At 46.1% G+C, this 15,800-nt stretch overlaps 1 protein-coding gene across 1 annotated transcript; it reads left to right on the top strand.

Moving 5' to 3' along the window:
- Window positions 1–3,757: 3,757 nt before the first annotated feature.
- On the top strand, window positions 3,758–14,795 carry LOC132575538 (uncharacterized; the record flags this gene model as incomplete). Its single annotated transcript, XM_060244349.1, has 5 exons — window positions 3,758–4,090; window positions 4,574–6,649; window positions 8,027–8,476; window positions 9,633–10,872; window positions 14,737–14,795. Coding segments are annotated over 5 exons (4,158 nt in total), but the record flags the coding sequence as incomplete, so codon positions are not given.
- Window positions 14,796–15,800: the final 1,005 nt, after the last annotated feature.

The raw sequence follows: 15,800 nt of genomic DNA on the forward strand, positions 1-15,800 counted from the left end.
GCTACCAGGAAAATGTAGTTCAGTTCATGATTCATCGAGTGCCCAGTTTGTGAACCACAAGTTGTCATAAACTTGTTAGCCACCAAATGAACTGGTTTGCTTTGTGAGATTCATGATATGGTAGAATCTGTGGCCCCCTGCCTCAGAACAAAAAGGGAGACACAGTCTTTGTCTCAGGTGTATACTGTGCTAGTGTATGTGGAGACACACATAAATACAAACAGCAATTTGGTATAACCATGGCACACACCTTGCAGAGATACAGAGTTTTAGCATATCGTGCATCATGTATCAATCCAGGCTTAATGGAACACTGCCAAGGTAGCACGCTTGGGACTGAAGCCTTATTATATTTACAGTTTGAAGGAAGTGACAGATTTTAAAACATTGATCAAAAAGGCTAAGGTGGCAGAAGGGAATGCAACCATGATGAAGGGAATATGGACTTCCCCTATCATTTTTTTGAGTCTCAAATACCCAATCCCTATACAGAATCCATGCTGTATAGCAAGAAAAAAAATACTTGGAATACAAACTGCCTCAATAATAATATCTTATTTTTTTTTTTACCTTTATTGATTCATGTGCTTTTACCCTGTATTTAAGGCACCCTAAGTGTCTTTCACCTGCATGTTGTTATATCTGCTTCCATCTTTTTAAATCTTTAATTGCAGGATGCTACAGCAGTCAGCAGTGACATGTAGGAATTTAGACCCTCTTTTTTAAAAAAAAAAATAGCATATCTATTCTTAGCTATCTTTTGCACAAATCCTTTCAGGGATGCTACTATTCCTGTATTTTTGTAAGCTATTAATGTCAATAATTGTAATTTCAAGTAAGTGCAGTTGTTAAAACATACAGCAACAATACTGAAAATGAAGAAGGGTGTGACCTGAAATGAAAGCAATGAACCAGTGAACCAAAATAGACTTTCCTGTTGTTGCTTTTAAGCATGCTCTGCTATGATGCACAACATCCCCATTTCACCATGTCATTTTATGCAACTGCAGACAGATCAAGATGGGTAGCTGTGTTAGCCTATCTGTAGCAGTAGAGAAGAGCAAGAGTCCAGCAGCACTTTAAAGGCTAACAAAATGTATGGTAGAGTATGAGCTTCCATGAGTCACCACTCACTTCTTTAGATATAGGGAAGTGACTAGTGACTTACAAAAACTCATACCCTACCACACATTTTGTTAGCTGCTACTGGACCCCTGCTCTTTTCTATGCAATTGCAGTGTGGACTTATTGAACAATAAAAATAAAATCCCATCATTGGAGGTCACAAAAAAAGTAGATATATACCTTGTGGTACTTTTAAAATACTCTACCCATACAAAAGCTTCACGGGTAAAATGAGTCCTAATTAATCATCATTCATAGAAAAAGGAGATTATTTCCATATAACAGGTAGATTAAAAAGAACATAGAACTACTTCACATGTGATGAAGTGTTCACAGATGGAATTTCTATGCAAGAAATAACACACAGACCATGACACCATCATTTATTGACAAGTAAGGAAGATTGGGCCCACTGAATTTCAGTGAAAGATTGATTTCTATATCCTATTTATGCCTATGAAAGTTAAATCAGACAAACACATAATCCTTATGAACAATGCAAAGAGACAACAGAAATAGTAGATAAGGCTGGGGAGGCATTTAGGTTGTTGGAAAAGGATTTCATGCAGCAAGATGAATAATTCAAAAGCCTTTCTGATGACTTTGAGAGAATTTAGAGTAAATTACGATGTGTTAATCTTAGTGTGTATGAATTAAAAGAAGATGCAGAAGGTTATAATCTGAAAAAATATTTTAAAGATTTAGTTACAGGTTTACTTGGATCAGATTTTCAAGAACAGGTTAAGATAGATGCAACTTTCTGCATAAATAAGAAAGATTTTCAAGAGTTGACCTAAGGATGTAGATGACTGGAGAAGGCAATGGTAAAGGTAAAAAGTCTGCCATGAAAATGTCATGATGCGGCTTCCGGCAAGATGGCCGGGTGATGCGGAGCTCCTTTCCTTGCCTGAGGAGGGAACTCTGTTTGGGGGGTAACTGAGGGGGCTTCCCGGTTGGGAGGCACCTCTTAAGGAGCTGTCAGGAGACGCTCCGAAGCCTGGGGGGCTTCTGGACGTGAGTGAGGAACGGAGGTTCCTCATTCAGAGCCAGTTTCCTCCTGGCCATTACCCCACCAACACTTTGGTGCCTAACTGTGCCGCCGGAGAGGGAGATCGGAGAGATACCGTTAATCTCCTTTAACTATACTATACCCACTAGCCTTCTTTTTAGTAGGGTTGCCTTACCTTTCAAGTGTACTTGGAGAAGCGTGCAGCTTTGTTTGGGAACGGTCTGTCGGGTATGCAGTGGCGGCGCGGTTGCTGAGCGTCGCCGGAGGAGCGAGCGGCTGAGAGACGGTCGGGCGAGCGATCGAGGGGAAGCAAGCAGAGGCTGAGACTGAGTGGATTGACGTGGCTGAGGTGAAGCAAGGGCGTGAAGTGGCGAGAGAGCGAGGGGGGAAGAGGCGCTTCCTGCTTTTGAAGGACTGGCCTTTGCCGCCGTTGCAATCGTCGTCCCTACGGTGTGGGGGCTAGATTGGAGTGGGTGACCTGTAATGGCGGACGCGGCAGCGGCTTGAAGTAGTGGAAGACACCGGGAGCGTCTGAATTCTAAGGCTGTGTGAGACCCCTACGCTTTATTTCTGATCTGCTTCGTTTTTCTTTTTTCGGCTTCTGTGCTGTTTTGACTCTGTACTTGTTTATTCCTTATATTTTGTTGTGGAAGGGGTTTTGTTATTGAAGGGGATTGTTTTGTCTTTCGATTGGAGCACTTCCGGGATGATTATAACTTAAAGGGTAAAGCAGCAGTTCTGAGCGGCTTTGCTGCGGCTGCACTTTACTGAAGACTCTGGGTCCTAGTGCTATAACTATTACCAATAGAGAACAGAGACATAGACTGGCAGTGTAATTGGTACTCAAACAGGAGTTAGACTTGTGGATTGTACTTGGACATTAAGACTGGGAATTGGAAGAAGAAAGAACTGGAGAAGGGAAGAGAGAAGAAGGAAGAGGAAGAGAGAAGAGGAAGTAAGATAAGACTGTGTACATAATTTTATTGGTTGTTTCTTGGACTCAGCAATTTGTCTCTTGTGATCTACCATACACTTTGATTGTTGTTAATTAATTGAAGTTGTTTGATCCCAATTAATTTTTGATGCCTTAAATTTAAGCGCTTAGTCTTACTGCTCTATGTTTATGTGGGGTGGGGAGTTTGAATTTTGGAATTGTTGATCTGATTTGTAGATTCACTGTCTTGATTGTGTATATTACTGTAGTACATACTGCCTAGGGTTGGCTACGATAATTTTGAAATTGAGTTAAAGGTACTGGGTGTAGTGTATCAAGAAATGTCATGCGACCAGACGGGGGGGGGGGGGCAACTGGGCAGTCCCAGGAGCCCCAGCGCCGGGAGCCAGTTCCCCGCCTATCTCCAGCTGTGGCGGGAAGTTCAACGGGGCAGGATTGGCCCGACCAACCCAGTAGGCTGTACCCGGGATTGTATATAAGCGGGACCCGGCCCGCGTGTTCTCTCTCTAGCTACGTGCTCCCAATAAACCATGTTGCCCTACTCTCGTCTCCGTTTTGAGTACGTTACACTGGCGACGAGGATGGGATACTAGCCTCAGCGGCTACGACGGAGATCTGGGCAACAAGCGACCGCCGCCGCCATCATGGCCAACCAAGGAGGAATCACCGGCTACCTCGAGCCCTTCGACCCTACAAATCCAGAGGGATGGGAGTCCTACGCGGAGCGGGTCGAGTTCTACCTCCGGGCCAACAAGATCACTGACGCCGGAGCAAAGAGGGACGTTCTCATGAGCGTCTGCGGGCCTGCCACGTTCGAGATCGCCAAGGGTCTCTCGGCACCCGCCCGTCTGGCGGAGAAATCCTATGACGAGATCATCCGACTCCTCACGGGACACTTCTCACCACAGCCCTCGCGGGTGGCTCGCAGGTTCCTGTTCCACAAACGGGACCAGATCGCGGGCGAGTCCGCCGCGGACTACCTGGCGGCCCTCCGCAAACTCGCCGGGAACTGCAACCTCCCCCAACTGGAGGAAGCCCTGGCGGACAGATTCACGTGGGGCCTCCGCGACGAAAGGCTCCAGCAAAAGCTCTTCGCCAAAGAAGAGCTTACCCTCCAGGCCGCCTTCAGCGAGGCGGTGGCGTGGGAACGAACCGCCCGAACGTTTCCCCGGGCCAAGATGGAAGCCGCCCACCACGAAGAGCTGGACCACGACGGCCCCGAGGAGGAGGAAGCCCATCAGCTACGCCGCCCAGCCGGGCCACCCAACAGAGCGACCCAACGCCCCCGAGCGACCGACCGACCACCAGCGTCGGAGAGAGCCCCGGCCACCAAGTGCGCCAGCTGCGGCGGCCCCCACGAGAGGAGAGACTGCCAGTACCGGACCTGGGACTGCAGGAGCTGCGGGAAGACCGGCCACATCGCCAGGGCTTGCCGAGCCAAGCCCAACCGCAGGAAGCCGACCACGTACCACGAGTCCGCGGAGTCCCACGCGATAGACTCTACGTCCCTACAGGTACTGAACTTGCCCCACGATTCCCCCGATAAAATCAAAGTGACGGTCCTTATCGAGGGGAACCCCTGCCAAATGGAGGTGGACTCAGGGTCCTCCATTTCCCTCATAGCGGAGGAAACCCTAAGAGAACTGTGTCCCCGCCAGCGGCTGCAACTTCGGCCGGCAGACTTCATACTCCGGGACTTCCAGAAGAACCCGGTGCAAATTGCAGGGTGGGCGCGGGTACAAGTCGAGCGGGGGTCCTTCCACGGCCCGCTGGACATCCTGGTGGTAAAGCGCCAGCTGGCTACCCTGCTAGGTCTGGCCTGGTTCAAACCCATGGGAATCCGCGTGGAGGGGGTGGGGCAGACCTTAACGCCCCGTGGGTTCGGGGAGATTTGCAAGGAATTCCCCGAGGTATTCGATGGGTCCCTAGGAAGCTACCGGGGGCCGGCCATCTCCCTGCCCCTAGACCCCACAGTCAGGCCGATTCGGCTCAAGGCCAGGAGGGTCCCGTTCGCCTTGAAACCTAAGATTGAGGCAGAGCTAGACCGCCTCACGGCACAAGGCGTCCTTGAGCCGGTGGACTACGCCACTTGGGAAACCCCCATCGTTACCCCCATCAAACCAACCGGGGAGGTGCGGATATGTGCCGATTATAAATGCACCATAAATAAGGCTCTACAGGACAACCCCTATCCGGTGCCGGTAGTGAGCCACGTCCTAGCCGCCCTAGCGGGGGCTAGGATATTCGGGAAGCTAGACCTAGCCCAAGCCTACCAGCAGCTCCCAGTAGACAGCAAGACGGCAGAGGCCCAAACGATCGTGACACACAGAGGGGCCTTCCGCGTAAAGAGGCTGCAGTTTGGGGTGAGCGTCGCTCCGGGGATTTTCCAGAGCATAATGGACTCTCTCCTTAAAGGAATTCCCGGAGTCCAGCCGTTCTTCGATGACGTTTTAGTCGCCGCCCCGGACCCCGAAGAATTTGGCAACCGCCTCCGAGAGGTGCTCCGCCGGTTCCAGACCGCGGGGCTCAAGGTCAAGAGGGAGAAATGTTTGCTGGGGGTTCCACGGGTGGAGTTCCTAGGGTTCGCCGTAGACGCAACTGGAATCCACCCCACGGAAGAAAAGACCCGAGCCATCGTACAAGCCCCGACCCCCACGAGCAAAGCGGAGCTACAAAGCTTCTTGGGGGTGCTCAACTTTTACCATTCCTTCCTCCCCCACAAGGCTGCCCTCGCGGAGCCCCTTCACCGGCTGCTGGACAAGAAAGCCCCTTGGGTTTGGGGCAAACGACAGGCCGCCGCGTTTCAGGCGGTCAAGGACGTCCTGGTGTCCAATGCGGTGCTCCACCATTTTGACGAGGCCCTCCCCGTCATCCTGGCATGCGATGCGTCGCCGTATGGGGTGGGGGCAGTCCTGGGGCATCAGCTGCCAGATGGGAGGGAGGTACCGGTCGCATACTACTCCCGCACGCTCACCCCAGCCGAGCGCAACTACGCGCAGATCGACAAAGAGGCCTTGGCAATCGTGGCGGGGGTCCGCAAGTTCCATGAGTACCTATATGGGAGACGGTTCACAATTGCCACGGACCACAAGCCCCTTTTAGGTCTACTAGCCCCAGACAGACAGACCCCCCAAATACTCTCACAGCGCGTGTTGAGGTGGAACCAATTCCTCAACTCATACACGTACACACTGGTTCATAGGGCCGGCAAGACTATGGGTCACGCGGATGCGCTCAGCCGCTTGCCGCTCCCGGAGACGGGTCCGGACCCCGCACCCGCACACCAGGTCATGATGATAGAGAGCCTCCCGGAGCCGCCACTCCACGCCGCGGAGGTGGCCAAGGCCACTCAGAAACACAAGACACTGGCACGGGTGCTCGACTGGGTGGTGAGGGGGTGGCCAGAGGGAAACATGGGTGAGGAATTCAGGCCTTACAAGGCGAGGAGGGAGGAATTAGCCGCACACAAGGGCTGCATACTATGGGGCAGTAGGGTAGTGATTCCGCCCCCGCTCCAAAGGCGTGTTTTAGAATCCCTACACGAGACTCACCCCGGCATAGTGCGAATGAAGGCTCTGGCCAGGAGCTACGTCTGGTGGCCGGGAATGGACGGGGAGATCGAGGGCTGGGTCCGCAGATGCCAGACCTGCCAGGAATCGCGGCCCGAGCCGCCCAGCGCCCCCGTCACTAGGTGGGAGTCCACCCGGAAACCATGGTCGAGATTCCACATCGACTTTGCGGGCCCTTTCCAGGGGCAAACCTTCATCATAATAGTGGACTCCTACACCAAATGGCTGGAGGTCATCCCCGTAGGGTCCCCCTCGTCCACAGCCGCGGTCAGAGCTCTGCGCAGGGTCCTATGCACACACGGCATCCCGGACACCATAGTCTCTGATAACGGGGCCGCCTTCACCTCAGCCGACTTCCAGGCGTTCCTGCAAAGATATCTGATCAGGCACATAAGGTCGGCTCCCTTCCACCCGGCCACCAACGGCCAGGCAGAGCGGATGGTCCGCACAACAAAGGAGGCCCTCGGCCGAATTGTACAGGGGGACTGGGACCACAGGCTGGCCGCGTTCCTCTTCGATAATCGGATCACACCCAACCCGGTCACAGGAGTCAGCCCGGCTGAGCTCCTCATGGGACGCAAACTCATAACCAGGCTGGACCGGCTGCATCCCGACCGAGCTTCAGACACCCGCGGGAGTCCCGAAGTCCGAGACACCGTCCGGGGCTTCTTCGTGGGCGACCCAGTCTACGCCCGAAACTATGCAAGGGGCCCCGATTGGGTGGCGGGGCGGGTACTGAGGGTAACCGGGTCCCGCCACTACGACATATCGACTGAGGGGGGCCAGGTGCTACGGCGGCACATTGACCAGTTGAGGCGCCGCACTCTCCCGGAGGCACCCGCAGACACACTCCAGGACCCCCCGAAGCACCATCCCCGGCGGCCGCGCCGCCTCCACCCGAAACCCCCAGACGGTCCACCCGGGAGCGCCGGCCCCCCGCATATTTACAGGACTTTGTACATTAACCAGGGGGGGAGGGGTGTAGTGTATCAAGAAATGTCATGCGACCAGACGGGGGGGGCAACTGGGCAGTCCCAGGAGCCCCAGCGCCGGGAGCCAGTTCCCCGCCTATCTCCAGCTGTGGCGGGAAGTTCAACGGGGCAGGATTGGCCCGACCAACCCAGTAGGCTGTACCCGGGATTGTATATAAGCGGGACCCGGCCCGCGTGTTCTCTCTCTAGCTACGTGCTCCCAATAAACCATGTTGCCCTACTCTCGTCTCCGTTTCGAGTACGTTACACTGGGACGTGGCAGTATACTAGCATGACAGAAACTAAGGTAAAAAAGTATGTGCAGGGTACTCCCCCGGCAGGGGGAGGTAAAGTAGTCCCTGGTGCCACCGATCATGATGCTTTGGAAAAATTGCAGAATACTGTTACAGCTGGTTTTAAAAAGAACCAAGAAGCTCTTAACGAGATGAAAATAGACTTGATGTTCCAGATTAAGAAAACCAATGACCAGCTGGCAGACTTTCAAAAACAAGTATTGGCTAACACGCAACAAGTCCATGACTTAACTGCCAAGGTTGAGAGAATGGAAGATCGAGATAAGAGAACTTCTAATATAGTGAGAGAAAACCAAACAGAATTGATGGAGCTGGAGGATCATGTGATGAGGCTTGAAATGGAAAAAGCTGCAACTATTCTTCGATTTCAAAATTTACCAGAAGAGAAGGAGGAAGATTTGATTAGTAAGATTATATATATCCTGATAGTGGATGACGAAGACTTACTGGAAGAAGGACCCAAGGACATCCTTTGGGCCAAAAGAGTGTCCTCAAGCTATATAAGGAAATTTAAACTTCCCAGGGAAGTCCAAGTAAAGTTCATCCGCCATGAAACCACGGAGAGAATTTTGCGGAAAGCAAGAGAGTGTGACATGAATTGGAAGGGAACCAAGATCAAAATTTTGAAAGAGATACCCTGGAGTGTGCGACAACGGAGATTTAAATTTAAGAAACTGTCCACTTGGCTGATTAAACATGAAGTCCAATTTAGATGGCTTATTCCTCAAGGCCTTTTTTTTTACATACCAAGCTAAGAGATACAACATCACCACTGAGGCAAAGATGGAAGAATTTTGGGAAGAATGGGTGGAGCGATCTGATTCAGGAGAAGAACAAGAAGGTGCTAAGAAACCTCTTGACGAGGAGTCCCCCAAAAAACAACGTGAGAAAGTTAAAACCAGACTTCAGAGCAAGAAAGACTTAGCTAAGATACCTGATAGTATTGACCAAGAAAAATGAATTCTAAGGTGGGAACTAAGATACTTTCCCTGAACGTTAATGGCTTAAATGAACCTGGAAAAAGAAAGAGGACTTTCCAACAATTAATTAAATCTGGTGCGCAAATTATTTGTTTACAAGAAACCCATATTAGGACAGATGACGTGAAGTATTTGAAAAACAAGAAGTTGGGTACTTTATATTCATCATGTGATCCTCTTAAAAAGAAGAAGGGGGTAGCTATATATATATATATATCACCACATTAAGTCAAACTGTTTATATTCGGATAAACAAGGAAGAACTATCATTGTTGAATTGGAATTAAATGGCCTCAAAACAATTGTTGGGAACATTTACGCTCCTAATGAAAACCAGGACAAATTTTACCAAGATCTGTATCTAAAATTTAGAGAATTTAATTCGGACAGGTACTGCATTGTTGGGGACTTTAATGCAATATTTGACATCAAAATGGACAAAAAATATGATGACCCCCGAAAAAAGAAGAAGAATCGGAATTTATTACCTGGTTCTTTTTTGAAAATGGTAGAAGAACTAAATTTAGTAGATGCCTGGAGAACAAAAAATCCGACTACAATGGACTTTACCTTCTATTCCCATGCACACAAATCTTGGTCAAGAATAGATATGTTCTGGATATCTATGAGTATGATATTGTCAGTTAATCAAGCTGATATTCTTCCTCAGTCTTATGCAGATCATAACCCAATTGTCTTGACATTACAGGAACAGCAAAGAAGTCCTCGGTGGTCCTTAAATTTACAAATTTTAAAAGAGACTAAATTCTTGGAGGTGGCTAAAAAAGAGATTCAGGAATTTTTTAAACTCAATGTTGAAAAAGATACGAAAATCCCAATTATCTGGGACGCATTTAAGGCCTTTTTCAGAGGAGTTGCGATTAGATATTCATCAGAGAGAAAGAGAGAACAAAGGAAAGCCTACAATGAACTTATAACAAAACTGAAGCATTGCGAGAAACAACAGAAAACCGGAAACTCCAGCCAAAGGAAGACCAGAATCATGTTTTTTCAACATCAAATAAATGCTCTCTTGGCGGAAGAAATTGAGAAAAAACTGAAGTGGGCAAGACAAAACTATTTTGAAAATGCTAACAAAGTGAGTAGATGGCTGGCTTATAGGCTGCGAAAGGAGAAGGAGAAAAAGATTATAAAAATGTTGAAAAATCAAGCCAAGGAAGAAGTGTTTCAAAACTCCCAGTTGAAAGAAATTATTCAAGATTTCTACCGGAATCTTTATAAAAAGCAGAGGATTGATTTGCCAAAACAAGAAGATTACATAAAGGGGGTAGAAATGAAGCAATTAACAAGGGAACAGAAAGCAAGTTTGGAGAATCCCATCTCAATACAGGAGATTGTGGACGTAATCAGAATTCAAAAAAGTAACAAGACTCCAGGTCCGGATGGTCTTCCGATTGAGTTTTTTAGAGCCTTTGAAGATTCATTATTGCTACCCTTCAAAAAAGTAGTTGAGAATGCCTATAACACAGCTGAGATTCCAGACTCTTGGAAAGAAGCTTTAATTACGCTTATTCATAAGGAAGGTACAGATCCTTCAGAAATCAAAAATTATAGACCAATTTCGCTTTTGAACAGTGATTACAAGGTATACGCAGCCATATTGGCAAATAGGTTGAAGAAAGTAATTGCTGGCTTAATTCATGAAGATCAGACTGGTTTTGTTCCAGGTCGATTAATGAACCAGAACGTGAGGCTATTGTTGAATGCGTTTGAATATTATAGAGAACATCCTGACAAAGAACTTGCTGCCATATTTGTGGACGCAGAGAAGGCCTTTGATAATGTTAACTGGAACTTTATTAAAGCGACATTGTCTGCAGTCGGCTGTGGTGAGAGATATTCCAGAATGGTTGAAGCGGTTTACTCAAAGCAGGCTGCAAAAGTGAGCTTTAATGGAGTAATGACTGACTCAATTGAGATAGAACAAGGTACCAGACAGGGATGTCCGTTATCCCCTTTGCTCTTCATTCTGACTCTAGAACCGTTGATTAAGAAGATCAGGGAAGACTCTCAAATACGAGGAACTAGAATAAATAACATAGAGTTTAAGACTATGGCGTTTGCGGATGATCTTGTGTTTACCTTGGAACAACCCTCTTCCTCGATAGTTCCTTTAAAGCAAAGATTAAGAGAGTTTGGAGAAGTATCCGGATTCAAATTGAATGTCGCTAAGACCAAAATTCTAACGAAAAATATGGGGAAAGACCAAATCGAAATATTAGAGCAGCTTTCAGGCTTTAAGCATGAAAAAAAGATAAAATATTTGGGGATTCAGCTTACAAGCGACTTAAAGTCTTTATATAGAGACAATTATGAAAAAATATTGAAAGAAATCCGCAATGACTTAACCAACTGGAAAGACTTACAAATCTCACTACTAGGCAGGATTGCCACAATAAAAATGAACATCCTCCCAAGAATTTTGTTTTTGTTTCAAACAATCCCAATTATCTTACCTAAATCATTCTTCCAGCAACTCAACTCTATGACCAAGACCTTCATTTGGCAAGGCAAGAAAGCTAGAATCAAATTGAAAGTTTTACAAGATAGTAAACTAAGAGGTGGTCTAGCCTTACCTGACTGGAACTTGTATTATAAAGCTTGTTGTATTGCTTGGCTGAGAGCCTGGTGTAAGTTAGACAATAAAAAATTATTGACTATTGAGGGTGCTGGCCTGGGTGAAGGCTGGCACAGTTATATCTGGTATCATGCTCTTAGCAAAACTGGCCGATTTCTTAGACATGAAATAAGAAGATCTCTGTACAAGACCTGGGAAGAAATTAAAGTACATTATACTTATACTCCAAGATGGCTATCTCCGGTAGAAGCTCTGACCCATCCAAACTTGTACAACTGGGACATCTTACAAGACTATGCCTTCTTGTTAAACAGCCAGAATGAGCTGATTGAGGAGGAACTTTCTAAGTTAAGTTGGTGGCTCCAGTGCCAACTTAAGTCAAGATTTCGCAAAGATAAAGAAAAGGGCTTTACGAACACTCCACTTGATCTAGATCTCATACTAGAATCTAAACAGAAGATAATTTCTAAAGTATATGACTGGCTACTTCAAATTAAGATGCAGGACGAGGTTGTGAAAGAAGCATGGATACGTTGGTTGAAGGACTTTGGTTACAATATAGATTTGGAGGAATGGGAACAACTATGGAAGCGTAACATAAAACTGATGAAACCAGCAGAACTGAAAGAGAATTTATATAAAATGGTCTATAGATGGTACCTTACGCCTGATAGGTTGGCAAAAATCTATCCTACATACTCTAACAAATGTTGGAAATGTCTAGAAGCCAAAGGCTCCCTGTTTCATATATGGTGGAAATGTAAACATGCTAAAAAATATTGGTCACAGGTTAATATTTGGATCCAAAAAATTTTAAAAATGCAAATTAACCATGTGCCGGAATTGTATTTGTTAAATATCTGTAGACAAAGCTTGCCTCTTTCTAAATTGAAACTGTTATTGTATATAGTTACCACAGCTAGAATTTTGTATGCTAAATATTGGAAAAATGGGAAAACTCCCAATAGAGAGGAATTTATCAACAAATTGTTGGCAGCCGCAGAATCTGACTTAATGTCCACAAGATTAAGAAATGGCAATGTGCAAAAATGTCAAGAGGAATGGGACCCTATTTATAAATGGGTTAAAAGCAGAGGTGTCGGATCGGAGTAACCATGGGGTTTTTCCCCCTTTGCCTTTTTTGATGCTTAACTCTCTCCATCTCCCAGTGTGTATGCTTGGGTAGATGTCAGTTGTTAGATGTTAGATGTTAGTTTGTAGTTGATTGTTTGTATCTATCTTGTTTGTGGTTTGTGAGAGATGATTGTTTATGTATTCTCTGTCTATTTTTATTTTATTTCTTTGTCTTTTCCTTTATTTGTATTATTTCTTCTTAATAAAACTTTAAAAAATTTTTTAAAAAAAAGAAAGAAAATGTCATGATGCGACATCACCCCAGAGTTGGAAACGACTGGTGCTTGCACAGGGGACTACCTTTTACCTTTAAAGATGTGCTGGTCAAATTCCACAAGATTGCAATGTGAAAACAGATCTTTAGAGAATTTTGAGACAATTCTCAAATTACTGGCAGAAGGGCAGGAGGTGTAGATTTTCTAAGATTTCTAGAGTCATCCCATATAACTTTCAAGTTTTCTCTGGAAGTGATGGAGAAACACTAATGTTGTGCTCCGCACCCCCAATGTCCCAGCCCCCAAACTTTCTGCTGGTTGCCAAGCCTGGCTAATCTGAGTAAGTGTAAAGGCTTATTACTGAGCTGTACAGCATAATCCTTTATTTTCATTGTAGACCACTACATTTCTTTCATTTCCCCATCAATAGTGGCAATAAATGTCTTCTTTTGTCAAAACATTCCAATTTAACACATATATTTCTATACAAGAAAGATAAGATGCAATGAATTTGATACAAAAATGATCTTTGCTGAAGGATTTTTGTCATTTCCAAAGAATGAGCACTACAGGAAGGTAGATGTTCTCCATTTTTTTTTACAGCCTGAACCTAACATGCTCTTTAACTGCAGCAAAATAGAGAGATAAGTTTTGTATGCTGAACAAAAGACATATGAACATGATCCATGCATTCTTAATTTGCAATTTTAAAAATGCAGATCACCCATAACATGATCTGTCAGCCTCTTAAACTGTATTTGGGGCTCTTACTATTACACAGCTGTGGTGTATGGAAATAAACACTGGTTGCATACATGGGCTGGGGTAGATTCTATTGTCAGTATAACTGTACACTTGCACTAACAGCAGGGTCATATCCTCCAATTTCTTTAATGTGCATCAGAACAGAGAATTAAAAAAAATGTATATGCTGAGTTCAATGAACAGACCCCAGCACAGAAGGAATCTGAACACATTTACATCTCAAGAAATCAGAAGAAATGCACTGAGAGTTGGTGTAACATAGTGGCTAAGTTAGAGAGGTGTGAGCTTGGCTGCAAGTTCAAATTGACTTCCTTTATGAACTAACTGGTAGTCCTGGGTTCTTGTAATGATTGCTGAGATTATGTGAAGAAGGTTGTGGTATAACCACACCCACAGTGCTAAAAGCTTCCATGGAACGCAAAGGACAAAGTCAGTAGTATCATGACTCTCTGTTGAGCCAGGGTCAGACTCATCAGAGGAAGAATCAGATGAGATGGAAGAAGAGATAAAAAACTGTCTGATAAAGGTCCCAGGAAACCCTTAACTCCAGATCCCCTGGTTCCCAAGGCCATGATCCCAAGAACCTGCAGTCAAGACCTTACTATCAAGACATTGAGTAGATTTTTCCAGGCCCAGTGAAAGCCATCCCTTGGACAGGTCCAAAACCACTAGCCCTGTAGGCTATGCAGGAACAATGGAAACAGTGGGCCCTTATGGAGCAACCAAGCAGAGATGCAGTACCAAGCATCCCACATTCCAGTTTTTAATTCAGACCATCATTGCAGCAGATTTTGCAGGATTCTAGGTCCAGAAGTACTCTTCAAATAGGTGGGGCTGTTTGCTTCTCAGACTAGTTAAGCATTGAACTGGAAATTGAATCTCATGGGATCAACCAATTTGCAAAGCTCCAAGTCTTGTGCTCCAGCTCTTGGGCTGCAGATAACAAAGGAAAACCCTTCCTGCCATGGTACTTGGAGTAAGAACACAATAAAAAATGACCTTTTGAGAATAGAGAAGATAGTTTATGGAAGTTTAGTGAATCTACAACATCCACAGTGACCACATAACACTTGTGGGGATGAACTTCCAAAATGTATTAGTTTTCCTTCGAGAATTCACTATCATTGCTATTGTCTACTACTATGATGACCAAGACTGAAGGCCATATACCTGCCCAAAACAAGGAGGAAATGCCACTGCCCTTTTTATCTTTAGTAAGGAGTGCTTCAGATCCCATGTGACTATAGCCGTGTTGAAGTTTGACAGAGTTGCTGAGGCCTGAATGGCCAGTGAAATAGCCTCATGTGCCTTCTTTAATGCTGCCTAGTTTTTTCCTGTCTATGGCATTTTCAGGGTGTTCTCACCATCCTTTAGGAGCACAGCTCCTGAGTGCACCACCACTTAGGGGCTTCAAGTCCTCCATCACTTCCTCTGCCAGTGCATACAGCTTCTTAGCTAGTGACAATAAAGAGTTTCCATTGCTTGACTGTGCCCATTCTGCTTTCATGATGTCATCAAAGTATTCTGGGAAGGGGGAAACTGACAGGACATTTACAGGCTTTTTAAATTCCCCAGTGTCCAGTTTTGCTGTTACTGCAGACCTAGGTTTCTCTGCCACCTCAGTCTGGTAATTCAAAGTAGTGATCACTTTGTTCAACAACCTCTGGAAATGTTCAACATGAAAGATCCTGGATGAAGATTCCTGCATCCTCATCTTCCCTCTTGACAATATTTTTCACAGAAGCTACTACAGAATCTCCCTTGGTATATTCAGATCCAGGGGAGAGGCCTTCCCAGCCCTCCCTGGTTATGGGAGCTGCCATGTTCCTCCCTTCTTCCCAGTTCAATGTTGCTGGTGCCATGAGCCTCATCCTCTCCTGAGGCTTCCAAGGCCAACTGAACAGTCTCATCTTTGCATGCTTGGGGTGGGGGGATTCTGGAATGAGTGAGGGATGCCTCCCCCTTCCTGTTTTATCACCTGACTGTCTCTCTAGCCCTATGAGACCCCTACTGAGGCATTTGATCCAACCCTTCCAACTGCTGAAGGGGGGCTCCACACCATTGCAACTGCCTAAGCTCCTGTCATCACCAGACACCACCAGTTCAGGCTATGTAGTGCTGGAGGGAAAGGGCCCTGTGCCATGCCAGATACTATGTTAGGTCC

Source organism: Heteronotia binoei, chromosome 7, assembly GCF_032191835.1.
Source record: "Heteronotia binoei isolate CCM8104 ecotype False Entrance Well chromosome 7, APGP_CSIRO_Hbin_v1, whole genome shotgun sequence".
Taxonomy (NCBI): domain Eukaryota; kingdom Metazoa; phylum Chordata; class Lepidosauria; order Squamata; family Gekkonidae; genus Heteronotia; species Heteronotia binoei.